Below are 24,685 nucleotides of genomic sequence, written 5' to 3'. Positions count from 1 at the left end.
CCGCTTGTCTGTGAACCGATGTCTCGTGTCAGCCTACAGGATTCCATCAACCCTAAGCCCCTATCGGAGGGCATTGGCGAGGAGTACCCTCGACAGATGGCACGTCGAGGACGATACTAGGATGTGCTACGTGTTGTTGTGAACTCTATCTTCATAAGTATCGATTTGTGAACCCTATGTCATTTCGAACCATGGTCTGTAATGCTACTTGTTGTTTGAATCTATGTGCTACAATGTGACCTATGAAGTGTTATATGTGTATGTCATGAAATTGCTACTTGTTGTGTCCAATGTTGTATTCAAAACTGTTGGAGTTTGGTAGGATTTTTCATGTTTTTAACACAAGTCAATGTGTGGCGCCCTCCACACTGGCGCCCCGTGGCATCGGCGCCACACATGCCAACTTATATAAACTTCTGGGTCGAAAACATCCAGGGGCTCCGGACGATAAGTCCTTAGCCGTTTTCGTGAGCCTCTATGTGTGGCGCCCGCGGCATCGGCGCCACACGTGCTACTGTGGCGCCCGTGGCGTCGGCGCCACACATAGAGCCTCGCAAAACGGCTAAGTCCCAGACGAATTGTCTCACAGTATGTTTTGGGCAATTACAAGTGCATGTGTGGCGCCGCTGGGAGGGGCGCCACACATGCTGCCACGTCGGATGGGCGCACCAACTCAGCGGCGAGGGGGCCACGTCAGCTGGGAGTGGCGCCGGCAGGAGGGGCGCCACATGGGCATGTGTGGCGCCCGTGGGAGGGGCGCCACACAAAAGGGTTAAATTGGTGAAATAGTTTCGCCGGAGGGTCAGTCTGTGCTTTTCTTTAACTTTTGGGTTATTTTTGTGCAAATCGCCAATCGGGTGTTGAAGTGCCAGATGGGATAGTTTGGGGCGTGAGGAACGACTGAATTGGGGTTCTAGGAAGGGGAAGGCGGTCCCGGCGGGGCTTCCTGTGGGTGAGCGGGTGGGGCGTGCGAGCGACGGCGGCGCCGGCTTTGGTGTCGGGCTCTTTCTTGACGAGGGTGAAAGATGGTGGAGTTGGCGGCAACGGCAGCCGTGCCATAACAGCGGAGGATCACCGGCCGCAGGGCAGGGCAGGAAGACGATTCAAGAGCAACAGTAGTCGCTGAAAGCATCTCCCGCAGCACCGCGCCCAACTCAACACATCTCAATTGCGAGTCTAGGCAACAGAGCTAGGCCTGGAATTAAAAATCGAAACTCGTGAGCTAAATGAGTAACTCATGACTCGAATTGGTTCGACTCGAACTCGGTGTATAACGAGCCAAGCTAAGTTTCATATTTTGTCATTAAACAAGTTGAAGCTAAACGAGTCGAGTTCATTGAACTCGCGAGTAGCTCGTTTAGGTTGGTAAAAATGAAGTTGGACCAAGCCCACCAAAATGGGCAACTATATATTGTGGTTTCTCAACTTGGCAATCTTATGTTTATATTGTTCTGGTACCATAATCCTAATGCTTTTTCTTCATCCTTCATGCCCAAATATTTGGAAAAAAATGCATTGTACATTTTACATATTCTATTTGATAGTTTTAAACGAGCTACTCGTGAGTTACTCGCGAGCTTTGCGAGTCGAGCCGAGTTTCAAATCTGGACTCGATTGTTAAACGAGTCGAGTCGAGCTAACTCGATTGTTGACCGAGCTTTAGCGAGTCGAGTCAAGCTGGCTCGGCTCGGCTCGAATTCCAGCCCTAAACGAAGCAAGGCAGAGGGGTGCGTTCGCCGGAGATGGGATACGGTGGGGTTGCTCGCGGGCTCACGGTGATGGGGGTACACAGGCAAGGCTGGGCAGGACGAAGGAGGAGGGAGAAGGGCTAGGCGGGCGAAGTGGTGCAGTCTGACCGCGAGGAGACGACGGCAGCAGGCGGCGGGGGAGGGGAGGGTTTGGGAAGCCGCCCAGACGAAGCGGCCCAGCCCCGGAGATTTTTTTTTTGGGCCGGGGGGTCAAATCCCCGATCCCCCAGGTCCAGAGCCGTCTGATCAAGTTCCTATTGACCGTTTGATCGTTCGCGCTTGTCTTTCTCCTCCCGACCGTACTCTCCACGCAAGGAAAAAACGCTAAGAGCATCTCCAACCGCGCGACCCAAACGGACGCGCTGGTCCGTCCGTTTTGGGCCGTTTGGGTGGCCGAGCGGACACGCGGATAGCGGCTCGCGTCTGCATGTCCGTTTGGGTCGTACGGTGCGCCCAACGCGCGGACACATCGCATATGTAATAAAAAACAAAAATCAAAATGAAAAATAAAAAGAAAAACAACAAAAATTTAATTTAAACTAGTTGGTAATTAAACTTAGCCCTATTTTGGGCAATTTTTACACAAAAGAAAGCCCTATATGGGCTTTAAACTATAAAAAAAGCCAACCCTAGCCAGGGTTTGCGAGCACGCGGTGGCCGCCGGCAGTACTACCCCCAGTAGTACTCGTCGTCATCGTCGTCGATGACGACGACGCCCCCCGGCGGCGAAGCGTTGTTCCGGCTCGAAACGCCGGAGGGCGCCGGGGACTCCGGCCAGGGCGACCACTGCGCCCTTTCCCAGGCGGAGTGCGGGTTCGGCGGGCTCGCCGGCCTGTGCAGCCGTGCCCTCCGCGTGGACTCCTTGCGGAGCTGCTCCTCCTCCTCCGCCCAGAGCGCGGCCCGGCGCTCCTCCTCCGCCAGGAACGCGGCACGACGCTCCTCCTCCTCCCGGAGCGCCGCCTGGCGCGTGTGCTCCTCCTACCGGCGCGCCATCTCGAGGAAGGCCCACGCCTCTGCCTGGGCGTTCTCCTGGGCCTTCCTGGCCTTCTCCGCCAGGGCGGAGGCGCGCAGCATCTCGGCGAGGTGCGGCCATTTTGCCAGCTCGTCGAGGTCGCACTGCTCGCGGGACGCCGCGAGCGCCGCCTGCAGCTCCGGGTCGTCCTCGTCCTCCTGCTGCTGAGCCTGCGGCAGGGGCTGCTGCTGGGGCTGGGGCTCGTCGATGTACAGGCCACCGGGGCGGTGGCCTGCCCGCCTTGCAGGTGTACGCGGCTGCGCGCGAGGCCGCGCCGTCGCCGATGTGAAGCACGAGTGCCGGCGCGCATCGTGCTCCACCTCGAACCACAAGTCCCAGTTGGGACTTGCGTCGCCGTACGCGGGGTCCTCTTGGAGGTCCGCCGGCAGCTGCGCGCGGCGCATCCGGATCTCCGCGACGCGGGCGCGGCCGGACGCCGGGATGGGCGGCACCGGAACCCAATCTGGGCTCAGGTGCCAGCCGTGGGGGAGGTGCACGTCCCCCCACGGCAATGGGACGCCGGCGTCCCAGAACATCTGCGCCACCGCAACGGTGACGTAGACCTGGTCGCGTCTGGGGATAACCGGCGGCCCCATGGCGAACGCCGCCGGCGCGACTGGCCGGCTGCTGCCGGCCTCGTGGTCGTTCGCGGATGGGAGAAACTCGCGCTTCGGGGCCATGGCGGCGCGGAAGCTCGAGCCCGCGCGTGCGTGTGGCTGGAGTGGAGAGTGGGGACTGGATAGGGACAGTCCCCCTCCCCTAGTCCACATTTAATAGGACTGGGGCACCGACAGCTGGGCCAGCCACGTGGACCAGGCGGACACACGAGGACGCCGCGTGCCATCCACGGCCACGCAAACCCGGCCCAGATTTGGGCCGGGTTTGCGTCGTTCCGGACACCGCGGCCGTCCGCTTTTGCGGTGCGTCCCCGCGTTGGGCCGCATTTTTGTCCGGCTGGACCCATCCGGACGGGCGGGCGCGGGATGGGTCGCCCCGTTGGAGATGCCCTAACGCAAGGGAACCCCTGTCTGCTGCTGGTAGCATCTCTGGCCAGCGTTAGCAACACTTCCGCCTGCCGCTCGTAGCCGTCGCATGTCGCCCATGCAGCACCACCTCCGTCGCTCCTCCCGTGAGCCCCGCCCGTCGTCGAAGAAGACGTCGCCGAAGCTTTGACGCTCGCTCGCAGCAACGGCGGTGGCGGGTCGCAGCATCACCGCTGGAGCATCGCCACCGTATCTTTGCAGCAACGCCACCCGCCTTGGCTAGCATCGCCAGCCTACGTGTGTAGCAGAGCTGGACGACGTCGGTAGCAGCCCCGGGCGCCGTGTTTAGCAGATCCGGCCACCGTGTGTAGCATCCCCGGCCACCGTGTGTAGCAGACCTGGCCGGCGTGGGTAGCAGCCCTAGCCTCCGTGTGTAGCAGACCCAGCCGCCGTCGGTAGCAAACCACATACCCCCTTGCAGCAGCGCACCAGGTTTGCAGTGCCGCCGCCCGCCGCTGTCGCATCCATGCTGGATTCGGGTGGCCGACTACATGCTGCGACCTCCTCGTAGCATCCATCTCCCCACATGATGTCCCCTCGTAGCAACGGCTCTAGCTGCTTGCAGGTCCGGCGGTGGGGAGGTGCTGCAGACACCGGCAACGGGGAAGAAGGTGCAACCACCAACAGCGAACGCCGGTGAGGATCTAGTAATTGACTTGGTGAGAGAAAGTTGCAAGGGAAGAAAAAATAAGAGGAGAAGCGGGGGGATGGCGTCGGGCGGCCCTCCGGCAAGAGAGGTGCGGCGGCGGCAGGGCGTTGGGAGAGGGAGGTTTGTGGAAGAAATTCATGGCTGTTTCTCGGATGAAGAAATGCACAAAGGGGAAAACAAGTGGTCGGGAGGTCGTGGAGAGAGGACGACGTGAGAGCATCTCTAACAGAGCCCGTAAAAAGTGGAACCGAAAAACACGAGTTCGGTGCACCGAACTCGTGTTTACAGGCCGAAAAATGGCAGGCGCAGAACAGAGCCCGTAACGAAAACCGAAAAACAGAATATTCTGTTTTTTGGTTTTCGAATATTCTGTTTTTCGGTTTTCGTTACGGGCTCTGTTCTGCGCCTGGGGCTTCCGAACCCGTAAAAACAAGGTTATGAAATTGATTTGCATATGATCGATCAAAGCTGGAAGTTTAAAACACAAACAAATCATGCATAGAAATCATGCATAGTTCATAGTGCAGACATCAAATGACACAATCAAATGACACAGTTCATAGTTCACCATCAGATCTAACCGCCGGCATCAAACATAGGCAGTACCGCCATCAGCACCATCGACAGCTCCTGGAGTCACATCGGCACCACCTCCTGGAGGCACATCGGCAGCAGTAGTTGCCTGTTGACGAGCAGCTCTTCGCCTCGCCGTGATCTCCGCCGAGGCCTCCTTCCACCACTCCAGCTGAACCTCATTCATTTCCTTCGCGTTCATCATCATGATTTCCCTCTCTTTGGCCAATAGTAGCTTTGTTGCTTTGGCCTTCTTCACATCGATCCTCATCTCCTCCAACTTGGCTTTGGCCTTTGCTTCCTCTCGGCTGGCTTCAAGCTTTGCAAGGCTCACCTCCTTCTTCGTCTCGATGATGACACGCCTGGTCTCCAAAGTCTTGGTCGCTATCACCTCCTTCGACTTAATCATTTGATCAAACTTGTCCCGTGATACGTCTCCGACGTATCGATAATTTCTTATGTTCCATGCCACATTATTGATGATATCTACATGTTTTATGCATACTTTATGTCATATTTATGCATTTTCCGGCACTAACCTATTAACAAGATGCCGAAGAGCCAGTTGCTGTTTTCTGCTATTTTTGGTTTCAGAAATCCTAGTAAGGAAATATTCTCGGAATTGGACGAAATCAATGCCCAGGGGCCTATTTTCACACGAAGCTTCCAGAAGACCGGAGAGTCAACGAAGTGGGGCCACGAGGCGGCCAGACGATAGGGCGGCGCGGCCCAGGTCTTGGCCGCACCGACCTGTCATCTGGGCCCCTCGTGTGGCCCCCTGACCTGCCCTTCCGCCTACAAATAGCCTTCGTCGCGAAACCCCCAGGACCGAGAGCCACGATACGGAAAACCTTCCAGAGACACCGCCGCCGCCAATCCCATCTCGGGGGATTCAGGAGATCGCCTCCGGCACCCTGCCAGAGAGGGGATTCATCTCCCGGAGGACTCTACACCGCCATGGTCGCCTCCGGAGTGATGAGTGAGTAGTCTACCCCTGGACTATGGGTCCATAGCAGTAGCTAGATGGTTGTCTTCTCCTTATGTGCTTCATTGTCGGATCTTGTGAGCTGTCGAACATGATCAAGATCATCTATCTGTAATGCTATATGTTGTGTTTGTTGGGATCCGATGAATAGAGAATACTATGTTATGTTGATTATCAATTTATGCCTATGTGTTGTTTATGATCTTGCATGCTCTCCGTTATTAGTAGGGGCTCTGGCCAAGTTTTTGCTAGTAACTCCAAGAGGGAGTATTTATGTTCGATAGTGGGTTCATGTCTCCGTGAATCTGGGGGAGTGAGAGAAACCTCTAAGATTATGGATGTGCTGTTGCCACTAGGGATAAAACATTGATGCTATGTCCGAGGATGTAGTTATTGATTACATTACGCACCATACTTAATGCAATTGTCTGTTGTTTGCAACTTAATACTGGAAGGGGTTCGGATGATAACCTGAAGGTGGACTTTTTAGGCATAGATGCATGCTGGATAGCGGTCTATGTACTTTATCGTAATGCCCAATTAAATCTCACAATACTCATCATATCATGTATGTGCATGGTCATGCCCTCTCTATTTGTCAATTGCCCAACTGTAATTTGTTCACCCAACATGCTATTTATCTTATGGGAGAGACACCTCTAGTGAACTGTGGACCCCGGTCCATTCTTTACATCTGAAATACAATCTACTGCAATTGTTCTACTGTTCTCTGCAAACAATCATCATCCACACTATACATCTAATCCTTTGTTACAGCAAGCCGATGAGATTGACAACCTCACTGTTTCGTTGGGGCAAAGTACTTTGGTTGTGTTGTGCAGGTTCCACGTTGGCGCCGGAATCCCTGGTGTTGCGCCGCACTACATCTCGCCGCCATCAACCTTCAACGTGCTTCTTGGCTCCTACTGGTTTGATTAAACCTTGGTTTCATACTGTGGGAAAACTTGCCGCTGTACGTATCACACCTTCCTCTTGGGGTTCCCAACGGACGCGTGCTGTACGCGTATCAAGCTCTTTTTCTGGCGCCGTTGCCGGGGCGATCAAGACACGCTGCAAGGGGAGTCTCCACATCGCAATCTCTTTACTTTGTTTTTGTCTTGCATTATTTTATTTATTACTTTGTTTGCTGCACTAAATCAAAATACAAAAAAATTAGTTGCTAGTTTTACTTTATTTGCTATCTTGTTTGCTATATCAAAAACACAAAAAATTAGTTACTTGCATCTACTTTACTTATTTCATCATGTTTCCTCCTAAGTTTGTTCAAGATGTACCGGTAGGCCGAGGGTCTATCCTCGGGAAAGATAATATAGAAGATTTTTTCACTCATATTAGTACGGTTGAAGATTTTGAAGATAGACACTTGGTAGAACTTGCTCCTACTTATGAAATTGCTATTGCTTCTTTAGTACACACGTTAGAACCTAGATTTGTTAATCTTAATCCTGTACTTCAACATATGTTCCTTACACTCAGTGATATGGAAGAAGGAGAAAAGAAAGATTTTGTATTAGAAACCCTTCTTAAAGAATTTGGGGGAATAGCAAGAGAAGCTAGAAAAGTCTTCACTAAATATAATATGCTAGGCTCTTATACCAACTTTGCCAGTACCCTTGAGAAGATGGAAAAAGATAGACAAAAGTACACTAATGAAGTTAATTATGAGGGGGATATTAAAACATCAATACCTTGCAAGCTCTTGGGAATGTGCGAGACACTAGAAAAGAATTTTGATTGGATTGTTCCTGAAGATTTGTTTGATGAGAGTAGCAAGCCTAAGGGTAATGAAAAGGGAGCCTCTGAAACTTACATAGATAAGATACAATGAATAGTTGAGAAAACTCCACACCCCGATGTAGATGCTCCATCGTTTGATAACACTTGATATACACTTTCTGCGCCTAGCTGAAAGGCGTTAAAGAAAAGCGCTTATGGGAGACAACCCATGTTTTTACTACAGTACCTTTGTTTTTATTTTGTGTCTTGGAAGTTGTTTACTACTGTAGCAACCTCTCCTTATCTTAGTTTTGTGCTTTGTTGTACCAAGTAAAGTCGTTGATAGTAAGGTTCATACTAGATTTGGATTACTGCGCAGAAACAGATTTCTTTGCTGTCACGAATCTGGGCAAAATTCTCTGTAGGTAACTCAGAAAATTATGCCAATTTACGTGAGTGATCCTCAGATATGTACGCAACTTTCATTCAATTTGAGAATTTTCATTTGAGCAAGTCCGGTGCCTCAATAAAATTCGTCTTTACGAACGGTTCTGTTTTGACAGATTCTGCCTTTTATTTCGCATTGCCTGTTTTGCCATGCTCGATGAATATTTCGATTCCATTGACTTTCAGTAGCTTTGTGCAATGTCCAGAAGTGTTAAGAATGATTATGTCACCTCTGAACATGTATATTTTGATTGTGCACTAACTCTCTAATGAGTTGTTTTGAGTTTGGTGTGGAGGAAGTTTTCAAGGATCAAGAGAGGGAGATGATACAACATGATCAAAGAGAGTGAAAGCTCTAACCTTGGGGATGCCCCGGTGGTTCACCCCTGCATATATCAAGAAGACTCAAGCGTCTAAGCTTGGGATGCCCAAGGCATCCCCTTCTTCATCGACAACATTATCAGGTTCCTCCCCTGAAACTATATTTTTATTCCGTCACATCTTATGTACTTTGCTTGGAGCGTCGGTTTGTTTTTGTTTTTGTTTTTGTTTGAATAAAATGGATCCTAGCATTCTTTGTGTGGGAGAGAGACACGCTCCGCTTTTGCATATGGACAAATATGTCCTTAGGCTTTACTCATAATATTCATGGCGAAGTTTCTTCTTCGTTAAATTGTTGTATGGTTGGAAACGGGAAATGTTGCATGTGGTAGTGTATAATAAAATACTTGTAGAACATTGAGCTTTGATAACTTGATTCTTTGCAAATGTTTTGAGGTATTTAGATGGTAAGGCTTGCTGGATAAATAAGTTAAAATTAGTAGTGGATTGTTGTCTTTAAGCTTGTGCCATACTACAAACTCTATTTAAATAGTTGAAGGCGTAGTTGGACTTGATAGCTTTCCATGTCTGAGAGTTCATCATAATAACTAAGTTGTGCTGAAGGTCGAGGGAGCTAGCGGGGTACTTGTGCCACCGTGAACGGCCCTCCTTGGAGTAAATTTTAATCATGCTCTTAATGATGAACCTGCTAGTTGTTTGCAATAAGCTTGTGAGTTCTTTTTGACTAATGTTAAGCTACGGTTTTTGGCACTTCCACCATCTAAATTTGCTAGCCTCTTCGGTACTGTGCATTGCCTTTTGCTCACATTGAGAATTGTGCATACTTCGCCAGTACATCCAAACCCGTGGGAGGACTTTCTCTTGTTCTCCTACACATAAGCCCATACATCTCCTCAAAACAGCCACCATACCTACCTACCACAGCATTTCCATAGCTGTTCCGAGATATATTGCCATGCAACATCCATTTTACATTACATGCCATGTTGTCATTTATTATTTATATATTGCTTTGCATGATCATATACAGCTGATGTGTGGTTTACCCATGTTACGCTAGATCATTGCACATCCTGCTACATTGGCAGAGGCATACAGTTTCATACATCATGTTTCATTCATTATGAGTTATTTGTACCAGAAAGTGTGTTGTCATATTAGGATGTTGCCCCTAAAAATGAAAAGAGCCATGGAGGCCATCAAAAAGAAAAAAAAAAGAGAGAAAAGAAAGAAAAAAAAAGAAAAAAAAGGAAAAAAAAGAGAAGAAAAAAAAGAGAATAAAGAAAAAGGGGGCAGCATTACTATCTTTTATCCACACTTGTGCTCATATTTAGCACCTACATTCATATGAGAGAGTTTTCATGTTTTACTAGTATAACTATGTGGGGAATTTACACTATAGAACTTGGGTTGTATATTCCAATGATGAGCCTCCTCAAAAGTGCTCTAGGTCTTCGTGAGCAACCAAGTTGGATGCACCCCCACTAGTTCCATTGGAGAGCTTTCATACACATATAGCTCTATGTGCATCCGTTGCATGGCAATCACTACTCCTTGCATAGCTTCGATCATAAGGCTTCCTCTTGTCTAATGGTCATTTACAGCTTTGCAAGCCTTTCTTCCATTTGGCCTTCCAAACCCCCATTAACGTTCTTTATGCCATAACATCCTGGTGCTAATACCAAATGCTTGCGCTCACCGGTTGAGTAGACTTCGAAACAGTTGATTCATGACGTTCATGTTTATGTTTACTTGACTGAATCCTTCTTATGTTATGAAAATTTACTTGATGCTTGGAATGAAGGATAGAACTTCTATGCTGAATACTTAATACATCCTTAATGAACTTTGTACGGTTGCATGTCTTTAAAGAAATAGTTCATGAAAACTTCTAGCTTGTCTAACTCTTGCATTATCATCTCTTATATCAATATAGATACTTGCTTTGAATGATTTGATCTCAGCTCATATGCTTTACAATAGTATGATCAAGGTTATGATGGCATGTCACTCCAGAAATTATCTTTGTTATCGTTTACCTGCTCGGGACGAGCAGAAACTAAGCTTGGGGATGCTGATACGTCTCCGACGTATCGATAATTTCTTATGTTCCATGCCACATTATTGATGATATCTACATGTTTTATGCATACTTTATGTCATATTTATGCATTTTCCGGCACTAACCTATTAACGAGATGCCGAAGAGCCAGTTGCTGTTTTCTGCTGTTTTTGGTTTCAGAAATCCTAGTAGGGAAATATTCTCGGAATTGGACGAAATCAACGCCCAGGGGCCTATTTTCACACGAAGCTTCCAGAAGACCGGAGAGTCAACGAAGTGGGGCCACGAGGCGGCCAGACGATAGGGCGGCGCGGCCCAGGTCTTGGCCGCGCCGACCTGTCATCTGGGCCCCTCGTGTGGCCCCCTGACCTGCCCTTCCGCCTACAAATAGCCTTCGTCGCGAAACCCCCAGGACCGAGAGCCACGATACGGAAAACCTTCCAGAGACGCCGCCGCCGCCAATCCCATCTCGGGGGATTCAGGAGATCGCCTCCGGCACCCTGCCGGAGAGGGGATTCATCTCCCGGAGGACTCTACACCGCCATGGTCGCCTCCGGAGTGATGAGTGAGTAGTCTACCCCTGGACTATGGGTCCATAGCAGTAGCTAGATGGTTGTCTTCTCCTTATGTGCTTCATTGTCGGATCTTGTGAGCTGTCGAACATGATCAAGATCATCTATCTGTAATGCTATATGTTGTGTTTGTTGGGATCCGATGAATAGAGAATACTATGTTATGTTGATTATCAATTTATGCCTATGTGTTGTTTATGATCTTGCATGCTCTCCGTTATTAGTAGGGGCTCTGGCCAAGTTTTTGCTAGTAACTCCAAGAGGGAGTATTTATGCTCGATAGTGGGTTCATGTCTCCGTGAATCTGGGGGAGTGAGAGAAACCTCTAAGATTATGGATGTGCTGCTGCCACTAGGGATAAAACATTGATGCTATGTCCGAGGATGTAGTTATTGATTACATTACGCACCATACTTAATGCAATTGTCTGTTGTTTGCAACTTAATACTGGAAGGGGTTCGGATGATAACCTGAAGGTGGACTTTTTAGGCATAGATGCATGCTGGATAGAGGTCTATGTACTTTGTCATAATGCCCAATTAAATCTCACAATACTCATCATATCATGTATGTGCATGGTCATGCCCTCTCTATTTATCAATTGCCCAACTGTAATTTGTTCACCCAACATGCTATTTATCTTATGGGAGAGACACCTCTAGTGAACTGTGGACCCCGGTCCATTCTTTACATCTGAAATACAATCTACTGCAATTGTTCTACTGTTCTCTGCAAACAATCATCATCCACACTATACATCTAATCCTTTGTTACAGCAAGCCGGTGAGATTGACAACCTCACTGTTTCGTTGGGGCAAAGTACTTTGGTTGTGTTGTGAAAGGGTTCCATGTTGGCGCCGGAATCCCTGGTGTTGCGCCGCACTACATCTCGCCGCCATCAACCTTCAACGTGCTTCTTGGCTCCTACTGGTTCGATTAAACCTTGGTTTCATACTGAGGGAAAACTTGCCGCTGTACGCATGACACCTTCCTCTTGGGGTTCCCAACGGACGCGTGCTGTACGCGTATCATCCCGCAACAATGCAACCTCCCCCTCGAGCCTCATCCTTCCTTCGCTTTCTTGTTCCCCTCCGGCTTGTCGGTGTTCCTGCCATCCTTTTCGTCCTCGGTGTCGTCGAGCGCAACCATCGCAGCCTTCTTCGGAGCGACCTCTTCATCCATCAACTTCCACTTGGGAAGGTGTTGGAGCACATCAAAACAATGACGCATGGTGAAGCTCTTGCCCTTGCTGCCGGCCATGTCTCTGTACCTAGCATCGGCAATGCGATCCTACATATGCAATAGGAACCAACAAATCGTCTATATCTCGCCGATGCTAAAACTTGAATTAACTTTATGAAGTATGCACTCACATATTCGTCGACAGTTGCGTCGCTGGGAGGATTGGACACCACTTGGTCCATAGCTGCTGCCCACCGGCTACATGCCGGTTTGATCGCGTCCCAACGACCTTGGAGGGATCGGTAGGTGCGATCAACATGATGGCGAACGCGCGGCATGAGTTTGTGGAACTTGTCCTCGATGTGCTGCCAGTAGCGCTTGCCTGTTTGATCCGTGCCGGAGACAGCATCCATCCCCACGGAGGCCCAAGCCCGGCACAAGGTGGCGTCTTCAATCTCCGTGTAGTTGTTGGCCCGCCTCTTCTTCCGACTTCCATCGGCTGTGACCTCCACCACACCGTCGTCCTCTTCCTCGTCCCCCTCGTCCCCTTCTTCCCCTTCTTCCGCGCAGTAGTTCTCGTTGCCGAATGGCGGGAGTGGGTTTTTTGCACCTCCCCCAACATCTCCATGTAGGTGGAATCGTTCCTAATTTCACGAGGCCTGAGTACGGGTTTGCAATGGAAAAAACGGAGGAAATTTCATGTGTACCTTGCTGCGCCATCGTCGAGCACGGGATGGGCGGCGGCGGTAGCTTCCGGAGGCGGCGGCGGCGTAGGCGGAGATGGGCAGGGAGGCGCGGGGCCACGGCCAGTCGCCGCCTTCACTTTGGTCCTTTTCGGACCCGAACTCTTCGGTCTCGCACGGACGGCCTTCGGCTTCACCGCCGACCCACCACCGGGGACCGCCCCTGCACCGTCTTGCGGGAGCAGATGCGTTCCCGCGCGCCGCCTCTTCGCCGCAGTCGTCGATGAGACCGCGTGGGTCACAGGGGTCGGAGCGGTGGCCGGGATTGTTGGTGGAGCGGCGGAAGAGGCGGCGACCTCGGGAGACGGTGCCGGCGGCGGCGGGGTAGCAACGGATGCCGGCGGGGTAGCAACGGCGGCCGGCGCGGTAGCAACGGTGGCCGGCGGGGTCGATTCGAGACTCATCGGGGACAAATCGGAGGTTGGCGGCGGCGGAGGAAGCGAGGGCGCACAGATCGGCTGGGGCGGCGGCGGTTGGGACGAGCTGAAGGTTCCCTCGCGCGCAAATTAGGGATTGTGTTCGGGCTGCGTTCGGTTCGCTCCGTTGGCCCCTACAAATACAGGCCGACGGAGCGAACCGAACGCAGCCAAAAAAAATATTTTCGGTTTTGGGCTGTTTTCGGTCACTGATCGGCGCCGTTTTTTGCCCCGAACCATAAAACGGCGGTTATTTTTCGGTTTTGGGCCTTTTACGGGCTCTGTTAGAGATGCTCTGATAAGGTGGGGCTAGCGAAGGAAACGCGGCGAGCGTACGAGCTGGGGGGGCGTGTCGCGTGCGATCCCCGGGTGATTCAGAGCGTTTTCCTTTTTTTCCGCTGGTCAAGTACCTGATCGGCTGTGCCTGGTGGCCCTTTTTTTTGGGTCCTCCTCCCTAGCGCCCGGGCGCTATCTACCATTTGTTTCGCTTAAGGGAGGGAAGCCCCGGTTGGGCCGTGGGACCGGCTGGCCCGACACCGACCGGCCCCTGGACCGATGCCAACCGGGCACCATCCTGGGGACCGGCCACCCCGGCGCGTGCCGGCTCTTGCTCCGGTGACAACCGGGGGCAGGTACTGTAAGCCCAAGTCTCGCCCCGGTCTCGCCCCGGCGGACGATCCGGTGCAGACCAGAGGGTACGGCCTGTGGCCCGGTTGGACCGGCCCCTGCGCCGGATGGCCCGACCCCAGGCCCGGCTGACCGACTCCCTCGACTGTTTGCTGAGCTGGACAAGTTACAACGGCTGGATTTCGAGGGACCATATAAATACCCCTCCACCTACCTCAGAACACTTAGGCACAACATTACAAACTGTTCTTGGGCTCTCTCTCTCATACTCCATTGATAGAAACACCAAAAGCCTCAGATCTCCCTCCTCCTCCACCCAAACTTGAATCCCTCTGGGGAAAGATAGAGGATGCTTTGATCTATAGTTCCACCCCGAGCCAAATCTTGCTTGTATTCATCGAGACACCTGCTCTCTAGTGTTCCTTGGAAACCCGAGGTGGGCAAAAGAGGTTTGGAAGCATCTGGGCTGTGTATTTGATCCTGACAAGATTGTGAAGGTTTGGAGGCTACCTCAAAGTCTACCACAAGTGAGAAGAGCTATTCCTTCGTGGATAGGATCAGAAGAAGAAGGTGAGCCTTCGCGGCGCTGGGAAATCCTTCGTGGGACCCCCACCTGTCCAAATGTGGCGTACCTTCTTGCAAAGGAAGGGAACATGAGAATAAACCTTCGTCTCTGCGGACTATCGGTTATTTCTAACCGAATTCTTACTTGTCATATATCTGCCTCTGAGAGCCTTCGTGCTCGAGTTACTTCTATCATCATATAGGGTGCCTCACCTAGTTTGCATTAGGCTCACATTTATATTCTGCAAAGCCTAATATTGCAAAGAAAGAATTATAATTTGTAGAAACCTATTCACCCCCCTCTAGGTTTACTATCTCCGAACTTTCAATTAGTATTAGATCCTGGACTCTTTTTAAGGGCTTTACAGCCTTAAGAGTGAGATGGATAAACTATTCGAGGGTCTGGGTGAAGATTCAAACCTCTCGGTTAAGGAGATGAAATCCAGATTCTTAGCATATGAGGCTGAGAAAAAGAAGAAGGAGTATGAAGTCCAAAGCCAAATGGCACAAATGAGTGCCATGCTTAAAAACCTGACTATTGGGACTTCTAGTGGGGCTTCGGTCCCTCCGAAAAACTTCCATGAAGTCAATCATGACTATCCCAAAAACACTTCACCCATGCCTCATATAAACCATAGTGGAAATGTTCCCCATTTTAATGGAACTCACTTTCCTTTTTGGAAATCCTCTATCGAGTTGGAGACCCAATAAAAATATGGGTTGACCCAGATCGTTCACCTAATATTTTGTCTTCATATTATTGCGTGCTTCATGATGAAGACGCATCGGAAGTCATCGTTGTTGGAGTAATGTAACACCCCGGCCACCCTCGGCCGAGCCTGTTAGCCCTGGCAGCTCTCTAGGATCACTAGACTAGCCCCATAAACCAACACATGCCTTTTCTGCACACTCTGTCCTCATTTCGTGCGCACCCGGATCAACTTCCCAGTCGGCCACCCATCCTCCAATCGATCCAGGCCAAGCAAGCCTCAGAGTTCTTTGGAGAAGAGCTTCCAGAAGAAAAGTTGCAACTTGTTCACATGAGTATCCTATCCAGCCTATTGAGCCCTTAGGCAGGATGTCACATTCATCCTCCCTTAGAAGATCGACGTCCTCGTCGATCAGCCATAGGCCAGTAACATCCCCTCTTGGCACGCGTCCATGCATCCAGTGTCGGCACATGTGCCATGTCATATGCCACAACGGGCCACACCAGCATCCTCTTCTTCATTGTCTTCCATCATAACCCCTCTTTCTCCGTGCTTGGTCCAATAATTATAACTGGACATGAAATCGGACCAAAGTAGGTGGGTGTGAATGATTTTCGAGGAAGATTAATCATTCTTATTCAGATAGACACCACATGGAAAACACATAAAACCATTCAGATTGTTTGCCTCAGCCACTCCTATAAAATAATGTAGGCCCGTAATAACCTTGGCAGTGCGTCGATTACCATGCATCCATTGCCGGCTCATATGCATTATATAATTAAGTATATCAAAATCCATTACAGAACATCATGAGAGACATGATGTACATCGGCACATGCATTTTATCAATGAGAGATGAAAGGATAAAGTTGCTAACCTCGATCGAGAAGGAAAAAAGAGGTGAAAGTTTAATTGTGGCTCGGGCATTTCATACCACGTTTGTTTTGTGTGAACTCAAGTGATATCTTGCTCTCAGGTATTTTATCGAGCACCTCTTGTGCATAAGGGAAAAAGCAAACCAACATACACCTGGTTTGTGTATCCAACCGAGACTAAAGATGGACCTTTACTCCCGGTTGGCGACACAAACCGGGACTAAAGCGGCTCGTGCATGCCGCAACCCCTTTAGTTCTAGTTGGTGTCTCCAATCGGGACTAAAGGTCATGTTTGAACCGGTACTGATGCTGGTTGTGCCCTGTGTGGCGTCCTAGCCATTGAAACCGGGAATAATAATGCAGCCGAGACTAATGCTCCGGGCAGCTCCGAACGAAAGGCCATTTTTCTACTAGTGTTACCACCTGTTTTTTGAGTACATTATAGCTAGGAACATCCAAGATCTAGTTGATAGGCTGTTTAAGATTAAGGTTAGAAGTTCTGAAAATGTTGCCACTAGATAGCTTTGCAATTTTTACAGTTTAATTTCGTTTCCTCTCATGTATTGTGAGGGGTTTGGAATTGTAGAAACCATTCAATTTTTAACAGAGTAACTGGATTGATGTTAAATAGGTGCGTAGGTTGATTCCAGCTTATTTGGGAAACTAGAAGGTGCCGTTATGGATCAATTAATGTTGGAAGAAGTTAGACTTGTTCACACATCTCTTGATGGCGTCTCTTAAATCTCCGCTGAGGCTGACGGCAAGCTGAAGTGCACTAATTTTGACTAGATCTCGTTCTGTGCTCCTGCGCCAAAAATGGTGCATGGTGGAAGAGCTTCCTTGGCTTACCTGCGGGAGCACTGTGAGGAGGACGAGTCGATCCATGCGGTGTTCGGATATATATAGTGCTAGTTCCTAGTTTTAAAATTTCAGTAGTTTGGATGTTTAGCTTCGAGGGAGTGGTCCTTCTAATTTCCGTTTGGATTTTATTTGCTATGAATGGAACCGGAAGACACAATCTAAAAAAACGAGGATGCATCTGCCACTCCGTGCCGACTGCAGCCATCTTGCTGGATCCGGTCCCAGGCACATGGTCTCCGCGGCCCGATCGACCAATTCTTAATCCACACAGGAGAGAGACCCGCCGTCAACACGTTACGCCGAGACTAAGCGTGGTTCAACTAATATGGTCGTCACGTTTGCTAGTTGCCAAATAAAAGAAATCACTAACCCTCGTGTGCATGTACTTTCCTCTCCTGGAACGATTCAGCTCAACTCAATCATCACCAACCCTCGTTCTAGTTGCCAAACAAGTTGAAGCGTGCTTCAACTTATTGCATTGACTATATGCATGCAAAGCCTCTCGCAACTACTGGTATATATGGAGCGCTTCATCTTAACAGCGTTTCCACAGAACAACGCAAATACACACCAACAGTTGCTGGAACATCAAGCAGACAGGAGTCAAGCTAGCTACTTCAGCGGCTTAGCTTCTTCTTGCTTAAATCCACAGCAAGAAGAGCTCCATCGCACCTAAGCAGGCTGTACTGTTGTCCGACGTATCTACGTACATCGGCGCAATGTCGCCGGGGCCGAAGCCACTGGTTGTGGCCGCCGCCGTCCTCTGCTTCTCCCTCTGCACCTCGCTGCTGCTGCTGGGAGCGGAAGCGAAGGTGCGCCACTACGATTGGGAAATATCGTACCAGCACAAGTCCCCCGACTGCTTCGAGAAGCTCGCCGTGACCGTCAATGGCGAAGCTCCCGGCCCGACCATTTATGCTACGCAGGGCGACACCGTCGTCGTCACCGTGCATAACAAGCTCGAGACGGAGAACACCGCCATCCACTGGCATGGCATCCGGCAGATTGGCACCCCGTGGGCTGACGGAGTCGGCGGCGTGACCCAGTGTCCCATCCTGCCTGGGGAAACGTTCACGTACAAATTCGTCGTCGACAGGGTAAGAAATTGAACTACATCAAGCTTGACGTTCTCTTCTCCGATGCATAAGTATGATAACTAAATGGGGTGTTTGCATGATTTCAGCCGGGCACGTACTTGTACCATGCCCACTACGGCATGCAGCGCGTGGCGGGGCTCAATGGCATGATCGTTGTGACCGTGCCGGAAGGCGTCTGGGAGCCTTTCCGGTACGACGATGAGCACACCGTCCTCCTGGAAGACTGGTGGCACAAGAGCGTCTACGACCAGGCCACTGGACTCTCCGCCAAACCCTTCGTCTTCGTCGGCGAGCCCCAGTCTCTCCTAATCAATGGCCGAGGAACGTTCAACTGCCCGAAGCTTGCTAATTCCACTGAATCGTGCAACAACTCCCACCCGGACTGCACGTTGCCTACTCAATTCACCTTCGTGCCGGGGAAGAACTATCTCCTCCGCATCGGCAGCCTCACGTCACTCTCGTCACTCAGCTTTGAGATCGAGGGCCATTTGATGACGGTGGTGGAGGCCGATGGCCACTACGTGCGGCCATTTGTGGTGAGGAACCTCTTCATCTACTCTGGTGAGACGTACTCTGTGCTTGTCAAGGCTAACCAGGACCCAAGGCGGAACTACTGGGCAACATCCCACATCGTCGGCCGCAACGCTAGCTCAACTCCGAGCGCCAAAGCTATCGTGAGCTATGCCGGCAACAACCCGCGGAAAACACCGCCCACTGTGCCAACGACCGGCCCATCATGGGACAACACGGTCATCAGGGTGGAGCAGAGCAGGGCTATCGTCGCGCACCCAGGCTACGCCGTGCTGGCGCCAGCAAGAGCTGACCGCACCTTGCTCCTTCTCAACACGCAAAACTACATCAACGGACACACCAAGTGGACCATCAATGGAGTGTCCCTCCACTTCCCGGCCACACCCTACCTCGTGTCAATGAAGCATGGCCTGACCGATGCGTATGATCAGCACCCACCCCTAGACACGTACGACCACAGGGGCCACGATATATCAGCGCCGGCGCAGACGAACGGGACTATTGGAAGCCCAGTGTATCGGCTAGCATTTGACTCAGTGGTGGATGTGGTGCTGCAGAACTCCAACATGCTCAACGACAAGAGCGAGACGCACCCGTGGCACCTCCATGGACACGACTTCTGGGTGCTCGGACACGGTGAAGGCAAGTTCGACCCAGCGGCGGACGCATGGAGGCTTCTGAACGTCAAGGACCCGATCATGAAGAACACCGTGCCGCTACACCCAGACGGGTGGACGGCGATAAGGTTCCACGCGAACAACCCAGGGGTGTGGTTGTTTCACTGCCACGTCGAGGCGCACGTTTTCATGGGCATGGGGGTGGTCTTTGAAGAGGGCGTCGAGAGGGTCGGCCGCCTGCCGTCGTCCATCATGGGTTGTGGACATTCCAAGGGACTACATTGACGTGAAGATAATCCATGTGATGTATGTGCCATTTGCAGTCATTTATTACTTTACCTTGTATAGTGTTGCAATGAATAGTATTGTATTATAGTTGCTTTTTCCTTTTTGAAAATAAATATAGTTGATATTTTTGGTTATGAGTGATGATGTCATAAGATTTTTTTAGTTACGAGTGATGTAGAATATCTGGCCGCTTATGTGCAAAAAATATACACATGCACAATGGGGTGTCTATTTATTATAATGGACTGATTTCCATATCGTCATAAGTCAGTTTTCTTCCAGTCATAAGGCCACACGACCGGCACCGGCCACATTAACGGAAGGGGAGGCTTGGACGGGGTGGCAAAACCTTGGGGCGCCGTTGCTGCTGCTCTTCCTTGGCCCTCGGCGGCTTGGACCATGGTTTGCGATGTTGTTTTTCCTGATTTTACAAGGTATTAGCTCAAGTGTTTTTTTCTCCGATAAAGAGCATTTAATTGCTTAAAAGGTTTAACTATTACATCCGGTCTCTGCATAGCTTTTTCTTTCGAAATGGGGGAAATATCGCCCCAGCTTTTGCATCCAAAGGATGCACACGGCTCAGTCTCTGCATAGCTAGGGTACACACAATACACACAGCCGTCTAAGATACAAAATATGAGTACAAGAAAGGTATGATACAGTGTATCGTCTTCTAAAGTGGTGGAGATTCAATCCTGAGATTATGCTGCCACTCTCACCGTGTTCTCCAACGTGTAGACTCCTCCATAAAGAGATCACGGTTCTCCAATCAATAAAGAGATGATCATAAACGAAGCAAAGTGACGCACCGGTAGATAACCTGCATAAGAGATGAATTTTACCATTAAAAACCTTATCATTTCTACATAGCCAAACGTCCAAATAAGGCAAGCGCTCACACCCTAATAAGTATTTTAAACTTATGATCCACCCCATTTAACCAACTGCCGAAAATATTGGCAACACCACGTGCTGGTTATAAGGTAGAACCTATTTGGATGATTAACCGTATAGATCTTGCGAAATAGCATTGGAAGAATAAGTGTTTTATTGTCTCATCCTCGTGACAAAAGTCACCATCCGAAGACCTTCGTCTTAAATGGTATCTTCATCTTCCAAATCTTTTTATTATTAACAACCGGCTCAATACGTTGGGTCATCGCTCTATACATCATTTAAGTTCGAAACTCGCCAGTCCATTGCGTCAACTGGACGAAAGTCAAACACTGTAGCAATTCATTCCAAGTTGCAAGCCTTGACCCGACAAGGTCCCGTTAGAATGTCACATTCGATGGAGATGATTCGATCGTCTTAGCTAAGGTATCACCTTTATGACGCACACTATTGTATAAAGAAGAATATTGTTCCCAAAGCTTGGTATTTCCTAACCATTTGTCCTCCCAGAACTTTATATCAACTCCATCCTTAATACATAAAGAATCATATGGTAAGAAGTACTTCTTAGTTCTCGTAACGCCATCCCAAAAGTACGAATCCCTAGGTTTTCACTAAACTTGAGATAATTCACGTGAGCCAACATACTGTCTCCTCAACATAGTTTACCAAACTTTATCTTCGATAAGAAACTTGTGCAACCATTTACAAAGAAGAACAATGTTCTTAAACTCAAGGTCGTGAACACTGAGCCCTCCTTAATATTTTTGGCGGCAAACTACACTCCATTTAGTAAGATGATGTTAGTTTTTCTCACTAATCCTTGCCAAAATAATCTTGATCGGAAATAATCCAATCGTTGCAAGACTTCTTTTGGTAATTGGAAGAAGGATACTGATATTTGTTAGTACTGAATTGATGAGAACCCATCTTCCACCTAGAGATAGTAATTTTTCTTTCCAGCTACTCATGCACTTTGTAGTCTTTCCTCAACTTGTTTCAATTAAACAATCAATCGCAAGCCTTCGGAAATGAATCAGATGCGTAAATAGCTAATTGGAAAATTTCCCAGCTCACGGCTGAGAAGTTCGGCATATAGGTTAGTATCGTCTTGGGCCTCACCGAAACAGAACACATCACTTTTGTGGAAATTGAACTTTAGACCTGATAGTTGCTCGAAAGCTGATATAATTAGTTTTAGATTTCTTGCTTTATCAAGGTCATGTTCCATAAAGAGAATCATGTCATCGGTGTAGTGATGAATAGATAGTCCACTTTCTACAAGGTGAGGTACCACCCCTTAAATTTGGGCATCGGCTTTTGCATGCTCAATATATATGGCAAGCATATCAACCACTATATTAATAGTATTTGGTGATAAATTGATATCCTTGATATAAACCTTTTCTCGTCTGGAATTATCTAGCAACGACATCGTTGACTTTGATAGCTAAACTTCCTCCAAAAGCAAAGTTTTTTATTAGAGCATGTCACTCATCAGAAAAATCTTTCGTTCTAAGTGTTTGCTGAAGATAAGACCACTTTACTTTGACATACGCTTTTTCAAAAGTCAATCTTTAGGATAGCGTTGTTCATCTTTTCAAGATGTAACTCATGAACTGTTTCATGCAAGGTTACCACCCCATCTAAGATGTATCTTCCTTGCATAAAAGCAGTCTAAGTAGGACGAACCACATGATCAGTGAATTAAGCCTAATGATAGCTGCTTTCGTGAAAATCTGAAAGCAAACATTAAGAATGCAAATCGGTATATATTGTTGAACCTTTGTCATCAAAATGATCTTCCCAAAGTTAATGCTAAAGTCCTCCCGCATGAAGAACACATAAAAGCTCCATCAAGTGTGTTTTTATTATCTCCCAGAAATTTGATAGAACTCGTTGGAAAAGTATCTGATACTGGGGCTTTATTGTGTTCCATCTCAAACACTACTTTCCTAACTTCCTCCTCATTACAAGAAGCAGTAAGAAAAGAGTTTCCCTCATGAGAACCATAAGGTATGTCATTGATCCAGGTTTCAGCCATAGAGAGATTACTTTCCCCGGGGTCTCTAAACAAACCTTTATAATATTTTTTAATATAAGGTTTGAGCTGCTTGTGTCCTTCAATCGTACCCTCTTCTTGTACAAGAGAATGAATGAGTGTTTTCATGTGTCTACCATTATCGACACTATGGACTATCTCGTGTTCGAGTCTCCTTCCAAGAGGAATTGGGACTTCGACATTTCGTACCACTTGAGTTGCTCCTCATGCAAGAGTCCAGCCAACTACGCGTTTGATTGACTTTTCACCTCAATCTCTTGCGAAATTTGCTGTCTCACTTTAGCGACTGCTTCAAGATCATCAATAATAGATGATAAGCGGAGTTTCTCATTTTCAACAGCCCAATCATATATGTCTTGCCCATCCACCAAGTTATCCATGCATAGCGCATAGTTTGTTATTCCACCTTTGGGTGGGATCCAGACAAGCCAAAGGACTCTCCCATACCGATTTTCGCACATCCAAAAATCCATCTCGGTGTAGCCATCCAAGTTCAAATTTGAACGGACGTTTGCACTGGGATCTACGTGTCTCGGTGCTTATGAATGTACGAACATGGTCCGACAAAGTCTCAATACATGGGGTGGGGGGAGACTGTACTGTGACCATCGGAAACTTTGATTCTCACTATGGGTCCATTAGTACACTATCCAAGTTTCCCCTATGTGGGCTCCGGGAGAATGTTCGCCCAAGTAAAATGTCTCCCAACCATCGCGAACTCTATTAATTCCAAGTTGTCAATGACATCATTGAATAAAAAATAAATGATTATCGAACCTACCTTCCGTCTTCTCGTGTAGGAATCTTAGCAAATTAAAATCCCCCTATAATAGTAGGGTAAGGGTTATTCTTCGCGAGATTAACCAGCTCACAAAGGAAGGCTTAAACTCATCCTGGGCAGCTCCATACACAGCGGCTGGAATCCATGTGAAATTATCAGCCTTATTAAGGATATGGAGTTTAATATGACGCTACTAGGAAACAGGCTATTGCCGATGCACATATTTTGCTTATCCCGGCGCACTAGAGCCCGCCAGTGGTAATATGCCGGTGGTAATGATTTACCACCAACGCACCTTCTGGTGCACCAACTGTAACATGAGTTATCGCCAGCGCACCTGCCTGGTGCGCCGTTGGTATGGTTTTTTTTCTAAATTCAAAAAAAAATCCAAATCTAGATCTAGATATGGATCGAGAATGTAGGTCTGGTCGTCGGGATTAAGGTTTGTTCGTCGGGAACCGTGGCCTTATGGAGGAAGTGGTCACCGGAGCACGGTGGTGGTGGTGGTCTCCGGAGCATGGAGGAGGTCATGGAGGAGTTGGTCACCGGAGCATGGAGGAGTTGGTCGCCGTTGCCGAAGCTTGGAGGATGTGGCCGGAGCATGGAGGACGAGGTCGCCGGAGAGCATGCGGCACGGGCCTGAGGAAGTGGAGGGAAAGTGGAGGAAAAGAGAAGGTGGCCGGAGGAAGAAAGAGAAAGAGGAGGAGGAGGAGGAGGAGAAGGAGAAGTGAAAGATGAGAAGGGGGAAATGAAACAGAAAGATGGTGAGCCGGCTGGTTTGGCATATATACCCCCTAGGTTACCGCCGGCGCACCATATATACCCCCTTTTCGATTTTTGAGAATCTAAAAATTGTGTAAACGACCCTAGGTGTAGAAAACGGATGTAAAATTTTGCGTAGGTACATTTTCATATAAAAAATATTTTTATCGGAGGTCGTATGCAACCAGAAATGCCGTTTTACCGAGACATGACCCCAGTTTGCATAATATCTCAAAAATCATGTTGTTTAATTTGTTGGAGATATGCCCAAGAGGCAATAATAAAATGGTTATTATAATATATCTTTAAGTTTATGATAATGTTTACATACCATGCTATAATTGTATTAACCGAAACATTGATACATGTGTGTTATGTGAACAACAAGGAGTCTCTAGTAAGCCTCTTGTATAACTAGCTTGTTGATTAATAGATGATCATGGTTTCATAATCATGAACATTGGATGTTATTAATAACAAGGTTATATCATTATGTGAATGA

The 24,685-nt window shown here is 48.7% G+C and overlaps 1 protein-coding gene across 1 annotated transcript; it reads left to right on the top strand.

Moving 5' to 3' along the window:
- Positions 1-17,690: 17,690 nt before the first annotated feature.
- Positions 17,691-19,818, top strand: LOC139829711 (L-ascorbate oxidase-like). The gene is made up of 2 exons (XM_051332731.2): positions 17,691-18,248; positions 18,335-19,818. Exons 1-2 carry the CDS (start codon positions 17,871-17,873, stop codon positions 19,679-19,681), a joined length of 1,725 nt encoding a protein of 574 aa, XP_051188691.1. The 5' UTR covers positions 17,691-17,870; the 3' UTR covers positions 19,682-19,818.
- Positions 19,819-24,685: the final 4,867 nt, after the last annotated feature.

The sequence above is a fragment of the Lolium perenne genome, chromosome 5 (genome assembly GCF_019359855.2).
Source record: "Lolium perenne isolate Kyuss_39 chromosome 5, Kyuss_2.0, whole genome shotgun sequence".
NCBI classification, from domain to species: Eukaryota; Viridiplantae; Streptophyta; class Magnoliopsida; order Poales; family Poaceae; genus Lolium; species Lolium perenne.
This window is presented reverse-complemented; position numbering and strand designations above follow the sequence as displayed.